A 21,884-nucleotide genomic window follows, 5' to 3' on the forward strand; every position below is an offset into this window, starting at 1 on the left:
CACAACCACAAGAGACAGGGAAAAGATTAAAGGTCATTATAGTGACAATCAACAGGAATGGAGAAAGAGGAAAAAGTGTCTTCATTAGCAAAGTCAAAAGAGTAGGGGGGTTATTGTGGTTCATAGGCAGCCAAGGTTAAAGACCCCATATGGAAGTTGTGTCAGTGAGTACGGTTACATGCACACAATATTACGATTATTGTGACGTCAGATTAATATACTGAACAAAAATATAAATGCAACAATTTCAATTTGTTACTGAGTTATCGTTCCTATTAAGGAAATCAGTCAATTGAAATAAATTAATTAGGCCCTAATCTATGGATTTTACATGACTGGGAATACAGATACTGTTGGTAACAATAAAGGTAGGGTGTGGATAACAAAAATATAATAATCTGTATCTGGTGTGACCACCATTTGCCTCATGCAGCGCGTCACCTCCTTCGCATAGAGTTGATCAGGCTGTTGATTGTTGTCCCAATGGGTGGGCGATGTTGCTGGATATTGGTGGGAAGTGGAACAAACGGTTGTACACGTCGATCCAGAGCATCCCAAACATGCTCAATGTGTGACATGTCTGGTGAGTATGCAGGCCATGGAAGAACTGGGACATTTTCAGCTTCCATGAATTGTGTACAGATGGGGCCGTGCATTACGCTGAAACGTGGTGATGGCGACGGATGAATGGCACAACATCACTGTGCATTCAAATTGCCATTGATAAAATCCAATTGTGTTCGTTTTCCGTAGCTTATGCCTGCTCATATACCATAATCCCGCCACCACCATGGGGTTCACAACAATATCAGAAAATCGCTCGCCCACACGACCCCATAAACGCGGTCTGCCATCTACCTGGTACAATTGAAACTGGGATTCATCTGTGAAGAGCACACTTCTCTAGCGTGCCAGTGGCCATCTTCGGTTATGCAAACCCAGTTTCATCAGCTGTCCGGATGGCTGGTCTCAGACGATCCCCACAGGTGAAGAAGCCGGATGTGGAGGTCCTGGGTTGGCGTGATTACATGTGGTCTGCAATTGAGGCCAGTTGGACGTTCTGCCAAATTCTCTAAAATGAAGTTCTAGGCTGCTTATTGTCGAGAAATTAACACAAAATTCTCTGGCAACAGCTCTCTTTTGGACATTCCTGCAGTCAGCATGCCAATTGCACGCTTCCTCAAATCTTGAGACATCTGTGGCATTGTGTAGTGTGGTCAAAACAGCACATTTTAGAGTGGCTTTTTATTGTCCCCAGCACAAGGTGCACCTGTGTAATGATCATGCGGTTGAATCAGCCTCTTGATATGCCACACCTGTCAGGTGGATGGATTATCTTGGCAAAGGAGAAATGCTCACTAAAAGCGATGTAAACAAATTTGTGTACAATTTCTGAGATCTTTGATTTCTGCTCATGAAACATGGGACCAACACTTTACATGTTCACATGGACAGATCTGAAATCAGGCTACCTGATGGGACTTTGATAAATGCCGAAAATAGCCAATAAACAAACGTTCTACCACAGCAACCATGTTATTTCTGTGACACAAAGTTTGGACATAAAGTTTGTATGTGAAAACTATTTAAGATGCATACTCAGTTTTCCCAAACTCACTTCACTCGTGCAAAAGAAGGAAGCTCACGATGCTCGAGCTAGCACATGCGCAGATCAAATGCACCGCTGTAACTCTGATTAAGGCATCTACATGTCCTAATAATTGGAAAGATTGCTCAGAAAACCAGGTGTTTTAATTGGCGTATGCTTACTTCGATTATGACCGTACACCGATTAAGATAGCAGAGTAAGGCGTTTATATGACTAATGCCATACTCGGCCAACTGTCATAATCAGTTTAAAATCTAATTATTTGTGTGCATGTAAATCAACTCAGTGTATTTGTGTCACTGCTCTGACATAAAGAGATTCTTTGAATAAGGTTACTTCCCAATTCTCTAATTTTCCCTAAATTTGGTCGTCACTAGTTATTACAGTCACAAAGTCATAATTATGGCTAAACCCCACCTATTTCTACAATTTATCTTCTTAAAATCAGATTTTAAACCTCCCTAATCCTAACCTTATTCACACAGCTATGAGATAACACTAGTTGCCACATGTCAAAATTGGCTAACACCCTAAGTTTTCACTGGTCCTCTTCCCTTATGGATTTCAATTGAAGTACTGGTGTAAGAAATTAAAACATTTTTTATCATATTTATTTTTTTATTTTACCTTTATTTAACCAGGTAGGCAAGTTGAGAACAAGTTCATGGCAAAAAGGCCATGGTGGCAAAGTAAATACAATATAGCAAGTAAAACACTGGAATGGTAGTTTTGCAATGGAAGAATGTGCAAAATAGAAATAAAAATAATGGGGTGCAAAGGAGCAAAATAAATAAATAAATAAAATTAAATACAGTTGGGAAAGAGGTAGTTGTTTGGGCGAAATTATAGGTGGGCTATGTACAGGTGCAGTAATCTGTGAGCTGCTCTGACAGTTGGTGCTTAAAGCTAGGGAGGGAGATAAGTGTTTCCAGTTTCAGAGATTTTTGTAGTTCGTTCCAGTCATTGGCAGCAGAGAACTGGAAGGAGAGGCGGCCAAAGAAAGAATTGGTTCTGGGGGTGACTAGAGAGATATACCTGCTGGAGCGTGTGCCACAGGTGGGAGATGCTATGGTGACCAGCGAGCTGAGATAAGGGGGGACTTTGCCTAGCAGGGTCTTGTAGATGACATGGAGCCAGTGGGTTTGGCGACGAGTATGAAGCGAGGGCCAGCCAACGAGAGCGTACAGGTCGCAATGGTGGGTAGTATATGGGGCTTTGGTGACAAAATGGATTGCACTGTGATAGACTGCATCCAATTTGTTGAGTAGGGTATTGGAGGCTATTTTGTAAATGACATCGCCATAGTCGAGGATTGGTAGGATGGTCAGTTTTACAAGGGTATGTTTGGCAGCATGAGTGAAGGATGCTTTGTTGCGAAATAGGAAGCCAATTCTAGATTTAACTTTGGATTGGAGATGTTTGATATGGGTCTGGAAGGAGAGTTTACAGTCTAACCAGACACCTAAGTATTTGTAGTTGTCCACGTATTCTAAGTCAGAGCCGTCCAGAGTAGTGATGTTGGACAGGCAGGTAGGTGCAGGTAGCGATCGGTTGAAGAGCATGCATTTAGTTTTACTTGTATTTAAGAGCAATTGGAGGCCACGGAAGGAGAGTTGTATGGCATTGAAGCTTGCCTGGAGGGTTGTTAACACAGTGTCCAAAGAAGGGCCGGAAGTATACAGAATGGTGTCGTCTGCGTAGAGGTGGATCAGAGACTCACCAGCAGCAAGAGCGACCTCATTGATGTATACAGAGAAGAGAGTCGGTCCAAGAATTGAACCCTGTGGCACCCCCATAGAGACTGCCAGAGGTCCGGACAGCAGACCCTCCGATTTGACACACTGAACTCTATCAGAGAAGTAGTTGGTGAACCAGGCGAGGCAATCATTTGAGAAACCAAGGCTGTCGAGTCTGCCGATGAGGATGTGGTGATTGACAGAGTCGAAAGCCTTGGCCAGATCAATGAATACGGCTGCACAGTAATGTTTCTTATCGATGGCGGTTAAGATATCGTTTAGGACCTTGAGCGTGGCTGAGGTGCACCCATGACCAACTCTGAAACCAGATTGCATAGCAGAGAAGGTATGGTGAGATTCGAAATGGTCGGTAATCTGTTTGTTGACTTGGCTTTCGAAGACCTTAGAAAGGCACGGTAGGATAGATATAGGTCTGTAGCAGTTTGGGTCAAGAGTATCCCCCCCTTTGAAGAGGGGGATGACCGCAGCTGCTTTCCAATCTTTGGGAATCTCAGACGACACAAAAGAGATGTTGAACAGGCTAGTAATAGGGGTGGCCACAATTTCTGCAGATAATTTTAGAAAGAAAGGGTCCAGATTGTCTAGCCCGGCTGATTTATAGGGGTCCAGATTTTGCAGCTCTTTCAGAACATCTGCTGAATGGATTTGGGAGAAGGAGAAATGGGGAAGGCTTGGGCGAGTTGCTGTTGGGGGTGCAGTGCAGTTGTCCGGGGTAGGAGTAGCCAGGTGGAAAGCATGGCCAGCCGTAGAAAAATGCTTATTGAAATTCTCAATTATGGTGGATTTATCAGTGGTGACAGTGTTTCCTATCTTCAGTGCAGTGGGCAGCTGGGAGGAGGTGTTCTTATTCTCCATGGACTTTACAGTGTCCCAGAACCTTTTTGAGTTAGTGTTGCAGGAAGCAAATTTCTGCTTGAAAAAGCTAGCCTTGGCTTTTCTAACTGCCTGTGTATAATGGTTTCTAGCTTCCCTGAACAGCTGCATATCACGGGGGCTGTTCGATGCTAATGCAGAACGCCATAGGATGTTTTTGTGTTGGTTAAGGGCAGTCAGGTCTGGGGAGAACCAAGGGCTATATCTGTTCCTGGTTCTAAATTTCTTGAATGGGGCATGTTTATTTAAGATGGTTAGGAAGGCATTTAAAAAAAATATCCAGGCATCCTCTACTGACGGGATGAGATCAATATCCTTCCAGGATACCCCGGCCAGGTCGATTAGAAAGGCCTGCTCGCAGAAGTGTTTCAGGGAGCGTTTTACAGTGATGAGTGGAGGTCGTTTGACCGCTGACCCATTACGGATGCAGGCAATGAGGCAGTGATCGCTGAGATCTTGGTTGAAGACAGCAGAGGTGTATTTAGAGGGCAAATTGGTTTGGATGATATCTATGAGGGTGCCCGTGTTTAAGGCTTTGGGGAGGTACCTGGTAGGTTCATTGATAATTTGTGTGAGATTGAGGGCATCAAGTTTAGATTTTAGGATGGCTGGGGTGTTAAGCATGTTCCAGTTTAGGTCGCCTAGCAGCACGAGCTCTGAAGATAGATGGGGGGCAATCAGTTCACATATGGTGTCCAGAGCACAGCTGGGGGCAGAGGGTGGTCTATAGCAGGCGGCAACGGTGAGAGACTTGTTTTTAGAGAGGTGGATTTTTAAAAGTAGAAGTTCAAATTGTTTGGGTACAGACCTGGATAGTAGGACAGAACTCTGCAGGCTATCTTTGCAGTAGATTGCAACACCGCCCCCTTTGGCAGTTCTATCTTGTCTGAAAATGTTGTAGTTTGGAATTAAAATTTCTGAATTTTTGGTGGTCTTCCTAAGCCAGGATTCAGACACAGCTAGAACATCCGGGTTGGCAGAGTGTGCTAAAGCAATGAATAGAACAAACTTAGGGAGGAGGCTTCTAATGTTAACATGCATGAAACCAAGGCTATTACGGTTACAGAAGTCATCAAAAGAGAGCGCCTGGGGAATAGGAGTGGAGCTAGGCACTGCAGGGCCTGGATTCACCTCTACATCGCCAGAGGAACATGGGAGGAGTAGAATAAGGGTACGGCTAAAAGCTATGAGAATTGGTCGTCTAGAACGTCTGGGACATAGAGTAAAAGGAGGTTTCTGGGGGCGATAAAATAGCATCAAGGTATATGTACAGACAAAGGTATGGTAGGATGTGAATACAGTGGAGGTAAACCTAGGTATTGAGTGATGAAGAGAGAGATATTGTCTCTAGAAACATCATTGAAACCAGGAGATGTCATTGCATGTGTGGGTGGTGGAACTAATAGGTTGGATAAGGTATAGTGAGCAGGACTAGAGGCTCTACAGTGAAATAAGCCAATAAACACTAACCAGAACAGCAATGGGCAAGACATATTGACATTAAGGAGAGGCATGCTTAGTCAAGTGATCAAAAGGGTCCAGTGAGTGGAGAGGTTGGTTGGGGATCACGGTGATTTAGACAGCTAGCCAGGCCATCGGTAGCAAGCTAGCATAGGATGGAGGTCTGTTGTTAGCCACCTCTTGCGTTCCGTCAGTAGATTAGTGTGGTTCCGTGTGGTAGAGGGGATTAATCCAAATCACACAACAACAAAAATAAAAACAATAGATATAGTTATAGAGGCCCAAGAAGAAAACATAATAATAATAAAAATAAATAAATTGTCCGATTGTCTATTCAGATAGCAGCCGGTAAGACAGCTAACGGTTAGCAGGCCGCAGATGGGCGTTCAGGTAACGTCGCGACGGAGGAGCCAGCCGGGTTAACTCCTTCGGGTAGATAACGTCGCCAGTCCAGTTGTGAAGGCCCGGTGGGGCTCCGCGTAGGCAGTAAAACGGGTCCGGATAGGTGACTGCAGCCCAGGAGTGATTGACGGAGCTGGCTAGCTCCGGAATAATTGATGTTTGCTCCGGAATCGACGAAGGCCGATAGTCACACGGATAGCAGCTAGCTAGCTGTGAGATCCGGGTATGAATGTCCAGAGAGCAGTCGAAATCCAGGGACATGAGAGAAAAATTGGTCCGGTATGTTCCGTTCCGAGCCGCGCTGCGCCGTACAGAACTGGCGATAGATTTTCGAGCTAAAGGATAGCTGATGACCACAAACCGTGGTTAGCTGAATACTAACGATTTGCCAGTAAAGAAGCTAACTAGCTTCTGATTAGCTTCTGGCTAGTTTCAGGCTAGCTTCTGGCTAGTTTCAGGCTAGCTTCTGGCTAGCTTCTGACTAGTTTCAGGCTAGCTTCTTGGAGGATTACAGATTTGAGGTAAATAATACTTTTTTATAAATATAAATTGGTGAGGCGGGTTGCAGGAGAGTGTTTTGAAGATGAGTTGATGGAAAATAAAAATTAAAAAAAGTTGTAAATATATATATATACAGGACACGACAAGACGAGGACAAAAGACGTCTGAACTGCTATGCCACCTTGGTGACATGATGAATTAATTAATTTATTAATTATTAATTAATGAACATGAACTTGTGGAACGGTCGTTAAGACACTAACAGCTTACAGACGGTAGGCAATTAAGGTCGCAGTTAGGAAAAATTCCTCTTCCCTTATGGATTTCAATTGAAGTACTAGTGTAAGAAATTAAAGCTTGTTGTCATTGCAAGCAATCTCAATGCTGTGCATTACAGGTAAGACATCCTCCTCCCTCATGTGGTACCCTTCCTGCAGGCTCACCCTGACATGACCCTCCAGCATGACAATGCCACCAGCCATACTGCTCGTTCTGTGCGTGATTTCCTGAAAAACAAGAATGTCAGTGTACTGCCATGGTCAGCGAATAGCCCAGATCTCAATCCCATTGAGCACGTCTGGGACCTGTTGGATCGGAGGGTGTGGGCTAGGGCCTTGGCCATTCCCCCCAGAAATGTCTGGGAACTTGCAGGTGCATTGGTGGAAGAGTGGGGTGACATCTCACAGCAATAAACTGGCAAAACTGGTGCAGTCCATGAGGAGATGCACTGCAGTACTTAATGCAGCTGGTGGCCACACCAGATACTGACTGTTACTTTTTTTGGGGGGGGGGGAAGTGTAGGCCATTTAAAAACGCTTGGTCAAAATAAAAACATCTATATCCATGTGACTTGTTTTACATGCAAGGATAGACCATCCCAGTACAAATGGTTTTTAAAATAAAAAGATAACAGCGCATTGAGCTGCTGGTGTTCAGACAAGTGGCTTTGTTTACAATTAGGCTGCGTCTTTTGGTGGTTTTATGCCTCGTTCACATGCTAGACTGGAACTCTGAAATGTCAGACTTGCTGACTTGTTGAATGTGTCACGTGTATAACTACAACCAGTTAGCAAGTTTAAAATTTCAGAGTTTCCTAGTTACGACTAGCACATGAACGCGGCATATGTGCACACAATGCGATTGTGTTATCAAATGTTATTAGTCACGTGCCGAATACAATAGGTGGTCAGTGAAACACTTACTTACAAGCCCCTAACCAACAACACAGTTTTAAAACAATACGATTAAGAATAAGAAATAAAAGTAACAAGTAATTAAAGAGCAGCAGTAAAATAACAAAATAACAATAACTAACAAATAACAATAGTGAGACTATACACAGGGGGGGTATCGGTACAGAGTCAATGTGCGGGGACACCGGTTAGTTGAGGTAATATGTACATGTAGGTGGAGTTATTAAAGTGACTAGGCATAGATGATAACAACAGCGAGTAGCAGTGGCGTAAAGGGGGGGGGGGCATTTTATTAGATTTTCAGGAGTTTAATGGCTTGGATGTAGAAACTGTTTAGAAGCCTCTTGGACCTAGACTTGGTGCTCCGGTACCACTTGCCGTGAAGTAGCAGAGAGAAGAGTCTATAACTATGGTGGCTGGAAACTTTGACAATTTTTAGGGCCTTCCTCTGACACAGCCTGGTGTAGAGGTCCTGGATGGCAGGAAGCTTGGCCTTAGTGATGGTAGTGCGTATGGCCCAGTACCTCTGTAGTGCCTTGCGGTCGGAGGCCAAGCAGTTGTCATGCCAGGCAGTGATGCAACCAGGATGCTCTCGATGGTGCAGCTGTAGAACCTTTTGAGGATCTGAGGACCCATGCCAAATATTTTCAGTCTCCTGAGGGAGAATAGGTTTTGTCATGCTCTCTTCACAACTGTCTTGGTGTGCTTGGACCATGCAGTCATGAATGAACAGTGAGTACAGGAGGGGACTGAGCTCGCACCCCTGAGGAGCCCGTGTTGGGGATCAGCGTGGCGGATGTGTTGTTACCTACCCTTACCACCTGGTGGCGGCCCATCAGGAAGTCCCGGATCCAGTTGCAGAGGGAGGTGTTTAGTCCCAGGGTCCTTAACTTATTGATGAGCTTTGTGGGCACTATGGTGTTGAACGCTGAGCTGTAGTCAATGAATAGCATTTTCACATAGGTGTTCCTTTTGTCCAGATGGGAAAGGGCAGTGTGGAGTGTAATTGAGATTGCATCATCTGTGGATCTGTTAGAGCGGTATGGAAATTGGAGTGGGTCTAGGGTTTCTGGGATAATGGTGTTGATGTGAGACATGATCAACCTTTCAAAGCACTTCATGGCTACAGACGTGAGTGCTATGGGTCGGTAGTCATTTAGGCAGGTTATCTTAGTGTTCTTGGGGACAGGCACTATGGGGGTCTGCTTGAAACATGTTGGTATTACAGACTCAGACAGGGAGAGGTTGAAAATGTCAGTGAAGACACTTGCCAGTTGGTCAGCGTATGATTGCAGTACACGTCCTGGTAGTCTATCTGGCCCTGCGGCTTAGTGAATGTTGACCTGTTTAAAGGTCTTACATCGGCTGCAGAGAGCGTGATCACACAGTCTTCCGGAACAGTTGGTACTCTCATGCATGTTTCAGTGCTATTTTCCTCGAAGCGAGCATAGAAGTTGTTTAGCTCGTCTGGTAGGCTCATGTTACTGTGCAGCTCTCGGCTGTGCTTCCCTTTGTAGTCTGCAATGGTTTGCAAGCACTGACACATCCGACGAGTGTCAGAGCCGGTGTAGTACAATTCAATCTTAATCCCAAACTCACGCTTTGCCTGCTTGATGGTTCGTAAGATTTTTTATAAGCTTCCGGGTTAGAGTCCCACTCCTTGAAAGCGGCAGCTCTAGCCTTTAGCTCAGTGCGGATGTTGCGTGTAATCCATGGCTTCTGGTTGGGGTATGTACGTAAAGTCAAGGTGGGGACGACGTCATCGATGCACTTATTGATGAAGCCAATGACTGATGTGGTGTACTCCGGGAACATATTCCAGTCTGTGCTAGTAAAACAGTCCTGTAGCTTAGCATCTGCTTCATCTCACCACTTTTTTTATTGATCGAGTCACTGGCGCTTCCTGCTTTTGCTTGTAAGCAGGAATCAGGAGGATAGAATAATAAGAGTAAAGGTGGTCCATTGTTTTTTCCCCTCTGGTTGCACATTTAACAAGCGGATAGAAATTTGGTAAGACGGATTTAAGCTCCCTGCATTAAAGTCCCCGGCTACTAGGAGCGCCTTTGTTTGCTTATGGTGGAATACAGCTCATTCAGTGATGTCTTAGTGCCAGTATCATTCTGTGGTGGTATGTAGACAGCTATGAAAAATACAGATGAAATTCTCTCTCGGTAGATAATGTGGTCTACAGCTTATCATGAGATACTCTACCTCAGGTGAGCAAAACCTTGAGACTTCGTTAGATATCGTGCACCAGCTGTTATTTTCAAAAATACATAGTCCGTCGCCCTTTGTCTTACCAGATGCCGCTGTTCTGTTCAGCCACGACTCCCTGAAGCATATGAGATTAGTTTTGAATGTCAGGTTAGTAGTTTCATCTTCCGCGTAGGTCATCAATTTTATTTTCCCAAAGACTGCACATTTGCTAGCAGAATGGAAGAAAGTGGGGATTATACAATCGCCTACGAATTTTCAGAAGGCAGCTCGCCCTCTGGCCCCTCCTTCTCTTCCCAAACCATCTCAATTGGGTTGAGGTCGGGTGATTGTGGAGGCCAGGTCATCTGATGCAGCACTCTATCACTCTCCTTCTTGGTCAAATAGCCCTTACACAGTCTGGAGGTGTGTTGAGTCATTGTCCTGTTGAAAAATAAATGATAGTCCCACTAAGCGCAAGCCAGATGGGATGGAGTATCGCTGCAGAATGCTGTGGTAGCCATGCTGGTTAAGTGTGCTTTGAAGATTTCCACCAGTCTAATGTCCATTCCTGGTGTTTTTTAGCCCAAGCAAGTCTTCTTATTGGTGTACTTTAGTAATGGTTTCTTTGCAGCAATTCAACAACGAAGGCCTGATTTATGCAGTCTCCTCTGAACAGTTGATGTTGAGATGTGTGTTACTTGAACTCCATGAAGCATTTATTTGGGCTGCAATTTCTGAGGCTGGTAACTAATGAACGTATCCTCTGCAGCAGAGGTAACTCTGGGTCTTCCTTTCCTGTGATGGTTTCATCATAGTCAATTCATCATAGAGCTTGATGGTTTTTGCAACTGCACTTGAAACTTTTTGTTCCCGTTTTCCAGATTGACTGACCGTCATGTCTTAATAAGGAACGGACACTTTTTTAAATTTGCCTAAAATGACATACCCAAATCTAACTGCCTGTAGCTCAGGACCTGAAGCAAGAATATGCATATTCTTGATACCAATTGAAAGGAAACACTGAAGCTTGTGGAAATGTGAAATTAATGTAGGAAAATACATCACATTAGATCTGGTGTCACGAACCAGCTCAAAGTTCGTAACAAAAAAGGGAGACAACATGGAGATAAGGAAAAACTAAATATATTTATTAACTAAAGTAAACTAAATACAATTAACAATGACATGTGTGTCAGTAATCAGTAGTGTAAGTGAGTGGTTGCGTGCATAAATGATAATGAGGGGTGTTGAAAGGTGCCAACGCAAACAGACAAAAAATGCCACAACCAAAATCTGTGTCTACATGGAGAGAGTCTCCTCAATGAATGGGGAAGTGGTGCATTTATCCTGGGACACACCCGGACCCAGGTGTGTCCCATGTTGCTGATGAACCTCCCAGCTCTGCCTACTTACATTCTATTAAGGAAAACAAGAGCAAAGAGAAATAATTTGTCAGACAGAGTGGGAGGGACTAGGAACATCTTCCTCCCCATGCACAGACCTAGCATGACAAGAACCCAGCGAAATAACGGTATCAGCCAAAATAACAGGTTTTCCATCCTTTGTAACAGGGTTTTAACAAATTTACATAGCACAGTTGGTGTGCTTCTCTCCATTCTGGAGTGGCAACTAGATAGTTTTGCTCAGTGCACTGACGCATAACCATATATGGACCTTGAAACTTGGCTTGAAAAGGAGAACCAACAATTGGCAGCAGAGCAAGAACCTCGTCACTTGACCTAAAGTGACGAGGCTCAGTTCCCAGATCAAATATGCCCTTCATCCTCTCCTGTGAAGATAGCTTCTCTTTAGCCATTTCACCAGCGGCGTACAGGCGTTGTCGGAAATCACACACATAAGATACCAGGGACTGAGGGGGCTCGGGAGACTTCCAGTCATCCTGGAGAACAGATAGGGTGCGTGGACTTTTATGTCCAAACACAAGGTAATTTGGACTGAAACGCATGCTCTCCTGTGAAACTTCCCTAGCGGATAACAGTAACCAAGGCAACCCCTCCTCCCAATCCTTATCCATCTCAGTACAATAAGCTCTCAACAAAGACTTAAGGAAAACAAGAGCAAAGAGAAAGAATTCAGCAGACAGAGTGGGAGGGTCGTCACACTGGTAAAACATTATAAAGAAAAAAACATGTTAATCGGGGGGACACCGATCCTGCGGAGGTTGAAATAATGGACTGTCGTTTCTCTTTGCTTATTTGAGCTTTTCTTGCCATACTATGGACTTGGTATTTTACCAAATAGGGCTATCTTCTGTATACCACCCCTCACAACACAACTGATCGACTCAAACGTATTAAGGAAAGAAATTCCACAAATTACATTTTAACAAGGCACATCTGTTAATTGAAATGCATTCCAGGTGACTACCTCATGAAGCTGGTTGAGACAATGCCAAGAGTGTGCAAAGCTGTCATCAAGGCAAAGGGTGGCTATTTTGAAAAATCTATAATCTAAAATATATTTTGATTTGTTTTAACACTTTTTTTGGTTGCTACATGATTCCATGTGTGTTATTTCATAGTTTTGATGTCTTTAATATTATTCTAGAACATAGAAAATAGTAAAAATAAAGAAAAACCCTGGAATGAGTAGGTGTGTCCAAACTTTTGACTGGTACTGTAGATCAATGCAAAACCATCAGCAAACACGTTATTCATACACTGTAGACTGAAATGCAACACAATAGGCTTGCTAGCACTAGCAGCCACACAGAAGTCATTTACTTAGCCAAGACAGGAACAAATCAATTGTATTATATTTCTCACATTTACGAACACACATAAACCTAATGTCGATGCACAACGGTGTTGAATAAGTGGGAAAATGTAGTGGGGCACGACATGGCAGTTCAGTACAGCAACAACGCCAAAGACAAGAACAGATGTAGCTCCGCTTGCTCAAGATCAAGTGGAAAAAGTGCTCCAAGAAGGTGCTGCCTAACTAGAACAACCAAAACAACATGATCCACCTTAACAACGAGAATCTGGAGAAGCCACAGTCATGCACCAACCTGTCCACTCTCACCCAGGATCAGAGCACCCCAGACCTAGTAAAGGGCTCTGACAACACCTCCTCGCAGGTCAAGAAGGCTCCCACTTTGTGGCCCTGACACACCCAAGAGGGTGATGGTCCAGGCCTCCAATGGCAAGCCACTGTGTTGCCTGGGTTAGTTCCTGTGCAAGCACTGCTCCCGGCTCCAGAACCTGTCCCAATGACCCAGGACTGTGGCTGCAGAGTGTGGACCGCTTCCTGCTTGGCCATGGCTGGGGGAAACAGAGCACCCTCGCTCCGGCCAACGTGGTTTTTGTCTTAATGCTGTCGCAAGGTGGTCTCCTTGGAGGTGGCAACAGAGCACCAGCTGCAGGACGTTGTGATCACCTGCTTCTACCGGACTTACTCCTGTAACGAGACTTCCTACCCACTGAGACCCTTCCTGGTGTAGACCGTCAGGGAGATCTCCTGGGACCGCTGCCTGTCCCTCCTCAACCTGATGAGTGGCAACATGCTCCAGATGAAAACGGACCCGCACTACTTCTTCCAGCTGTTTGCTGAACTGAAGAACGAGAGGCAGCACGTCACCTGTGCAATGAGAGGTGACAAAACTCTAGATTACTCTTTACAAGGCCCTCCCTCACCCTCCATTTGGCAAATCACTTCCAAGCAAAAACTCAAAAAGTACTGGTGACGCGCTCAATACGGAAGTGGTCCGATGAAGCGGATGCTACACTACAGGACTGTTTTGCTAGCCGACTGGAATATGTTCCGGGATTCATTTGAAACATTAAGCAGTTTACCACAGTCACCAGCTTCATTAACTAGCGCATTGACAACATCTTCGTCCCAGTATCTGCATCACATCACACAGTTACCGTGCGTACATACCCCAACCAGAAGCCATCGATTACAGGCAACATCCATACAGAGCTAAAGCTTTGAACTGCTTTGATGAAACTGGCTCTCATGAGGACCGCCACAGGAAAAGAAGACCCAGAGTTACCTCTGCTGCAGAGGATAAGTTCATTAGAGTTAACTGCACCTCAGATTGCAGCCCAAATAAATGCTTCATTAGAGTTCAAGTAACAGACACATCTCAACATCAACTGTTCAGAGGATACTTTATTTAAGTAGGCAAGTCAGTTAAGAACAAATTATTATTTACAATGACCGCCTACCCTGGCCAAACCCTAACCCGGGCGACGACGTGGCAATGGGAATCCCAATCACGGCCGGTTGTGACACAGCCTGGAATCGAACCAGGGTCTGTAGAGACACCTCTAGCACTGAGATGCAGTGCCTTAGACCGCTGCGCCACTCGGGAGACTGCGTGAATCAGGTCTTCGTGGTTGAATTGCTACAAAGAAACCACTACTAAAAGGACACCAATAAGAATAAGAGACTTGCATGTGCCAAGAAACACGAGCAATTGACTAGTATAGTGGTAATCTGTCCTTTGGTCTGATGAGTCCAAATTTGAGATTTTTGGTTACAACCGCCGTGTCTTTGTGAGACGCAGAGTAGGTGAAAGGATGATCTCCGCATGCTGTGTAAGGGCTATTTGAAAAAGAAGGAGAGATGGAGTGCTGCATCAGATGACCTGGCCTCCACAATCACCCGACCTCAAACCCAATTGAGATGGTTTGGGATGAGTTGGTCCGCAGAGTGAAGGAAAAGCAGTGCTCAGCATATGTGGGAACTCCTTCAAAACTGTTGGAAAAACATTCCTCATGAAGCTGGTTCAGAGACTGGCAAGAGTGTGCAAAGCTGTCATCAAGGCAAAGGGTGGCTACTTTGAAGAATCTAAAATATGAATATATTTTGATTTAACACTTTTTGGTTACTACATGATTCCGTGTGTGTTATTTCATAGTTTTGATGTCTTCACCATTATTCTACAATGTAGAAAATTGTCAAAATAAAGAAAAACCCTTGAATGAAAAAGTTGAGTGTCTGAACTTTTAACAGGTACTGTACATTTTGAAGTATTCAGATATGTTTTATTTGAATAGTCAAATATGTAGTTGAATATTGGAAAGTATTTAGAAATACACTTGGAAAGTATTGGCATGTATTTGAAAACACTCAAAAAGACTGACTCAAATGAACTTCTATGCATTTAACCATGGTATTTGAAAATACTATCAAATAGTAAGCTATTTATTTATCGGAAATTATTCGAAAATACTTCCAATAGTAGTTGATTTGGGCCACATTATTTGAAAATAGTCAATCACACAGAAAATAAATATTAAATAATAATCAAATACACATGTATTGAACCCGGGTCTGGTGTGTGTGTACCGAGCATCCATCTGTGTGTGTACCCTTCGTTGTAGAACTGCAGTGTGTTCTCCTCATACAGCGGGGTCATGAGCTGACGTATCATGGTCTGGGGGCTTCTCCCTCTCGTCCAGCCCCAGCATCCTCACATGGGCTACCAGCCAGGCCACAGCACAGATAGCCATGATGCACACCTTGCCCTTAATGTTGTCTGTTATCTTCTAGACTGTGTGTGAACTCTGAACATGCTTCCAGGCCACTCATACGACAAATGACCTAACTTTATGAATGGTTTAAATGAGGAAGGGACTAAAAACAGCACACATGCAACCTCAAGTCATAATGCCAGCAGTCATATGCTATGACTCATTTTCCACTACGGCAAGAGCAAGTTCACTTTTGTGGTTCAACGGTTGACTGTCGACATGGTTTCGAGAGCAAAATAGACCATGCACAATACTGGAATCACCTGCACGGCCTCCACATACAGCACGCCATTCAACACCTCCAAGATGGCTGCAGGTGTGCTGAGGCAGATTTCGTGCCACTTCATTTGACTGACACACACAGCGGTATGAAACAATCAGTACAGCTTCAGGAAAATGATGAGTCATGCCAAGATTTCTAGGAGGGAAAAGTGAAGGTGCAGAAAGGACTCACTGGTTTAAATTACGCTCATAAATAAATAAATTAATAAAAAAATGAACATGGGGAACAACATTTTAACCATAGCATGGGCTTGTTCCTTCCTCCTTTTTCACCCAGCAGCTGAGAAACACAAAGCCAGTCTGATTCTGACCCTAGAGTGAAATATCACTCACACTAGCTTCAGCTCAGTGGCATTGTTGAGGAGGGCCACCAGGCTCTCCACCTTGCCCAACTCCATCCTAAAGCAGGGGTGGTCTGGGTTCAGGGTCTTGCTCTCCTCCGAGGGGCTGAGGTCCGACAGGATCACATTGAGGGGTCGCAACATGGATTCATATCATATAATAATAGGGAGCGGGGGACATGACATCCATTTATATGAGGACCAGGTTCTGACCATGACACTTATGTTACATGAATCATACTACACATCATATAAATGTGGCAAAGCTGCTTGCAGCTGTGCCACTCAGACAGCACAGGCAGAAAGCTATTGGTGGTTGGCCACCTAGTGGTGTTGTGCTGAATGAGCAGGACAAAGATGCAAACTCTTCAGGATAAGTGTAATTGTTATTTGGCATGGACAGGAGGGACCTGATCCTAGATCAGCTCTCCTGCTCTGTGACACTTTATGAATACTGACCTACATCCCTATGATAGATAGCATTAGTACTAGGTGTGAGACCAACTTCTGATCCGTAGGTCTGCAACCCGTGACACTGCATGAGGAAGGATATGTCGAACAGCAGGGCTCGCACCGAGGCCGTCTTAGCAGCAACAAGATAGAACAAATAGTGCCCAATGTTAATATTAAATTGGTTTCAACAGCTCCCACACTCAGCATGTCTTCAACATTAATGTAAAATCTCATTCAAAAAGTCCCATACTCAGGAACACTGGAACTGTGAAACATTCTTAACTCATGTACTCACATCCTTCTCCACTGAAGTGCTTCAGAAACTCATTCAGCCTGAAGAGCAAAGACAGAGCATCAATAAATCATCTCCTGCAAACATTATGTTCCTCTTCCATCATTTGGACATTCCCATTTGGACTTTAAAGCCACAATCTGTAATTTGTTTTGCAACCAAAACGGCTGCCCCGCCACTTGGTTTGCTATTAAGCTGAGGAATGGGGCTGGAGTAACCAATACCAAATTACAGATTGCATCTTTCTTTCCACAGTAACATCATTTGAGTCTGTCAATACAGTGGATTGAACTGTCCTAATTGACTTTAATATAATACATGTCAGTATGTTGATGTCTGTCTCACTTGATGAACATCCGGGCAAAGGATGTGAGTTTTCCCGTGGCTGCGATATGCAGCCAGGAGGGGGTCCAGGCTTTTTCCAGACAGTATGTGTCACGGCACAACCAGCAAGCCCCCTGGATACTTGAGAGTGGTCTGCGTCCACTGTCTAACACAACAGGGGAAGACAGATACAGTGATGACAGTGTGATATGACTTCATGACAAGGTGAACTAACGGTCTTATCATCAGTACTAATCCAGGGATATAGTTGCGGGTAAAAGTCAGCGTTGTGTTCGTTAAAACACATTTTGCAATGGACCTCCTGGTGAACATCATGACCCTGCTGACTTTAAGGCTAGGTAGGGTTGGCATGGGGAGAAGGAGGACCTTGAGGATGTTGGTGACGGTGGGCTCGGCTCACAGGATGAGGCCTGGGTTGGATGTTGGCATTTTCTGCAGTCTTCAGCCGTGGGGAGTACACCCTGTCCTCACCCCGAAGGTTACACGAGAGAGAGAGAAGAATACACTGACAGACAGTGATGTAGTGATAGGAATGTGTGAAAGGGGGAGATAGTCTACCGGTTAAGAGCGTTGGGCCAGTAACTGAAAGGTCGCTAGGTAGAACCCCCGATCCGGCAAGGTGGAAAAATCTGAGGTTCTGCCCTTGAGCAAGGCAGTTAACTGCCAACAACAACTGCTTCCCAGGCGCCGATGACATGGAGGTTGATTAAGGCAGCCCTCCACACCTCTCTGACTCAGAGGGGTTGGGTTAAATGCAGAAGACACATTTTGGTTGAATGCATTATCTCCTTTCCCTTGATTATCCCTTTTATACCATGGCTATAAATAAACACATTTGCCACTAGAGATGTGTTAATTTACAGGTAGAAATGTGTACAACATCCACTGAAGTAGCTAGCATGTTTACGAGATAGCTACATTAGTTGCTTTGGTAACCAACAAACAGACTTGCTATTTAGCTAACCAAACCATCAGTCCTAACTTGCTATTATGAAAATCGAATTCAACAATGTTTGAAATTCGACTTTTGCTTTCAAAAGCAGCTCACACTTGGAACATGTAAGCAATAACTATAACCATTGAATTCTACTGTGCTTTATAGGGAAATAATGCACGCTCTAGCATGCCCTTCAAGCCAATCAGAAACGAGAATTCAACAATGCCATGGCATAAAACATGATACCATGCTTTTTTTGTTCTGGATCACTCACATGCATTGCTGGTCAGCCATGTCCAGCAGTGGTGTGAGCTTCAGAGGGTATTTAAAGGCAATGTTCACGTCGTCCATGAAGTCCTGCTGCAGATTGACAGAGACTAGACCAGCAGTATTCACTAGCCTACATTAATTTCATTCAGTGGTGATTGAGTAATATGACCAATGTATTTTTTAACTGGTAAATAAACTTGAAACAGACATTATAACCATTGATTGTTATGATGTCAAGAATAACTCAGTCACTATATCTGTACTGTACAATCTCTCCCTGGGGATAGTTCTTCAGTCTGAGAAGAACCTGGGGGGGGGATCTAGAGATGAGAGATGGTTCACGGGCTCCAAGGAAAATAAAACATTCACATCCTGTAACTATCTGGCCTTCATTGTGAGAAGTACCTCGAGGATGGTGAAGGCGGTCCACTTCAGCTCTGCAGTGCCCTCTGGTGACTATGAGGCCAGTGAAACACGTCTTCAGATCTCCAACACAAAGAGTGGCGCAGGGATACGCTGCACAGGGGAACGCACCACAATGGGGGGGGGGGGGGGGGGGTCACCTGCACCCTCTTGATCATCATCAGCTGTTCCACCAGTGGCTGAGTCTCCCCCGTCAGGTTCATGGTTCCTTCCAGCATGATGAAGGCGTGGACCGAGGGGAACGATGAGTGATGCAGGGGGTCGGACTGTTCCAACACTATCGTAGGAATACTGAGGGGGAAGATAGGTCAGATGATTATTTTTTTTAAACAGCCAGTGGCTTCAATTATTGTTTACAAAGGCAATGGCTTCTGCTCCAAAAGTGCTACATTCTCACCTCTTCACCAATGAAATACACACTTCCAGCTTGCCTCTCAGTGTCTGATTGGTTAGACTGCTGAGGCCCTCTGTCACTTTGAGAAAAGCTTGCTCCACATTGGTCTAGGAGGCCTTTAAAACATATCAGGGGAAAAGCAGAAAATCGGTATAAGACAAAGTAAGATTTATCCTACTAACTTAAAGAATACAGATACAATGGACGGAGCCAAGCCCTCAGATATGATGTGTAGTTAAACATACTGTTGGATTCTGTATTTTACATTATAGCCATTAGCATATATATGATTAAATATGATCTGATGTTGGTTGTGTGAGGTGTCTGCATTTGTGCACTGGAGCATCATTATGAGATTAAACAACTGCTTGCTACTTGCCTGTTTGTGTGTGACAAAAACTGAGTAACATGGTGTGACCTGCATGTTGCAAAACTGTAGATAACAGCCCAGCAGATGCTTTGTCCTTGTTTTTGTATGTAACAATATTGAGCACATGGTGTGACTTGCTGTATCTTACAAAGTTGTGATAGGGAGGGGTGGTCATCACGAGGTTTAACTGAGATGGAAAAATACTGAACAACACAATAGCAGGAACTGAGCAACTGTTATAACTAGGGGGTGATACCAGAACAGGAAGGATCTATACATCGACGGAGGGAGGACTCCAAGAAGCGCCAAGAGGCGGGGACCCGCCTGAGTGCCTGCGATAGGCTGGGCAAGTTTAAACCACGCCCAGCCTCTACTGTGATAGGCTAATAGACGGGTTGGAACTATGTCTATCACAGTATAAGAACAATTGTTTATGTACATCCTGTCAGTTCTCTGTTCTGCCCTGCGTGGCATTACAGTGAGCCCGTATATACAAAAGTTGCATTTGCCATTTATTACTTAGCTAATAAAAAAATACATAGTATAAAATCGGTGACTCATTGTTATATTTATCCTGATACGAGATTCAAATTTACGCAACTCTAACAATACCAATGAAATCCATTCAATCAAATGCTACAACAACAATATTAATATTTTGCTGTCATTTCAGTTTGATCACAATAATATGCAGCCAAGCACAGGTAGTGATAGGAAAATCCCTTAGAAGATTTCGTAGCTGCTGACTGACCTTGGTTCTCCAGGCATGCGATGTGGACCAGGGCAATGTTCTTGGTGCTGTTCACCAGGTCCCTTAGGGCCTGCCAGGAGAGGCTATGGCTGGCTTCAGTGCCGACCGCCGGCCCCAGCTCCCCGAGCCTCTCGCAGTACCAGGCACAGCCTGTCAGCAACCACACTACCATGCAAATTGAGGTTTGGGATTATTCTGCAGATTATTTTTCAATATGAAAAGGTGACTTGACATCAGAAATGCACTCACTCTCTTTAGCCCTGAGAAAATTAATCGAGCAGCAGACTCATACCGAATAGTATTTTAACCATATTTAATAACAAATGGTATATAGAAGGTATGTCATCTTTGTCAGGTTGCATCTATTTATACGCAGAGCCAGGATGAAACATTTTCCAGGGCTAACACCAATGCCCAATTTAAAGGAAGGACTAATAAAAGAATGCGCACCTGAGACGGTGGGAGCACATGTCCAGAATCTACAACAGGGACTTGACGCAGAGCTCCCTGGAGAAATCATCAAACTTGGGAACAAACAGGGGCATTTGTCAGACAAGTTGTCAGCCGATGAAAGTATGCATGTCTAGTAGTGGTCAGACAGTTGGTATTAGCCAGAGATATAAAAAGGTGGCCAAACTGATGGCTAAGAGTACACTTGAATAAGACACCATCTGAGGAAAGACATTTCCATTTGTAATTATTGTGCATAATAAATCAAGCACACTAGCCAATCTTGAACACTTCCTTTCCAACTATGTGCAGAATATGAAGATTAACCCTTTAATATCGCTACAACCAAAGAATACAGATCATATATGTCTATTTTGACACTATGTATAGGATAAACGATGGGTTTCAAAATGTCAACCATACCCGGGAACTGATGGCATACTTTAGGTAGGACAAGATGAGCGGGTTGGGAGAAGGGCCAATCATTGCCTGCTCCATAAGAGCCTCTGGAACATAGGGAAATAAAGAAATTACTTATTTCATACCCTGAAATCATATTAATTAACGGTTTACTTTCCACATCGCATACATTTACATGGATGATCAACACAAGTCAGCTGACCTGCCAGGTTGAGGTGGAAAGGGAGCCACATGGGACTAGGCTCCTTCCAAGCCTGGAGTATGGCTCGTTTCAAATTGACCACCTTCATACCGACAAGAGCAAAACAAATTATCAAACACATGCAATACATGGAAATCAAGAGTTTTTAGCATATGAAAATGTCATGAGATGGATCAGCTCCATTATGTACGTCTTGGTGAAACTGTAGCCACAAAGCTGTGCCTGGTGACACTGCTGGCTCACTTTGATGCTAGCCCATGTATGTAGCGTCGGATGCTCAATGAAGCTCGTAGTGCAGATCCAACGCATGCACATGAACCAGAAGTAGTCTGGCGGTAAACAGAAAAAGTGTTCAAAAGTAGTTTATTTTGGATAAGTTACACCTTGCACACACAAAGAACTAGCTTATTTGACCGCAACAAAGGGATTCTGGTTCTGTATCCCAACAGAATCCCTTA

The 21,884-nt window shown here is 44.2% G+C and overlaps 1 protein-coding gene and 1 pseudogene across 7 annotated transcripts in view; one reads left to right on the forward strand and one right to left on the reverse strand.

Annotated features, from left to right (window-relative positions):
• LOC109865523 (mediator of RNA polymerase II transcription subunit 24-like) overlaps positions 1-21,884 on the reverse strand; it is a 38,235-nt gene that overhangs the window by 9,529 nt on the left and 6,822 nt on the right. For 3 of the 7 annotated variants that reach the window (XM_020453770.2, XM_020453769.2, XM_031799312.1), the window contains exons 2-10: positions 21,427-21,508; positions 21,228-21,310; positions 20,805-20,878; positions 20,355-20,519; positions 19,237-19,349; positions 18,980-19,130; positions 18,822-18,932; positions 17,210-17,354; positions 16,868-16,905 (exon numbers count right to left, since the gene is read on the reverse strand). In XM_020453770.2, the coding sequence (XP_020309359.1) occupies positions 16,868-16,905; positions 17,210-17,354; positions 18,822-18,932; positions 18,980-19,130; positions 19,237-19,349; positions 20,355-20,519; positions 20,805-20,878; positions 21,228-21,244 (814 nt within the window). In that variant the 5' untranslated portion in view covers positions 21,245-21,310; positions 21,427-21,508. Of the gene's footprint in view, positions 1-16,111; positions 16,703-16,867; positions 16,906-17,209; positions 17,355-18,821; positions 18,933-18,979; positions 19,131-19,236; positions 19,350-20,354; positions 20,520-20,804; positions 20,879-21,227; positions 21,311-21,426; positions 21,509-21,884 lie in introns of all 7 variants that reach the window. The other 4 variants (XR_004204456.1, XR_002251576.2, XM_020453772.2 and 1 more) reach the window with 4 other exon arrangements.
• On the forward strand, positions 150-13,653 carry LOC116355464 (cyclin-dependent kinase 5 activator 1-like; annotated as a pseudogene).

The sequence above is a fragment of the Oncorhynchus kisutch genome, linkage group LG20 (assembly GCF_002021735.2).
Source record: "Oncorhynchus kisutch isolate 150728-3 linkage group LG20, Okis_V2, whole genome shotgun sequence".
In the NCBI taxonomy this organism is placed as follows: Eukaryota; Metazoa; Chordata; class Actinopteri; order Salmoniformes; family Salmonidae; genus Oncorhynchus; species Oncorhynchus kisutch.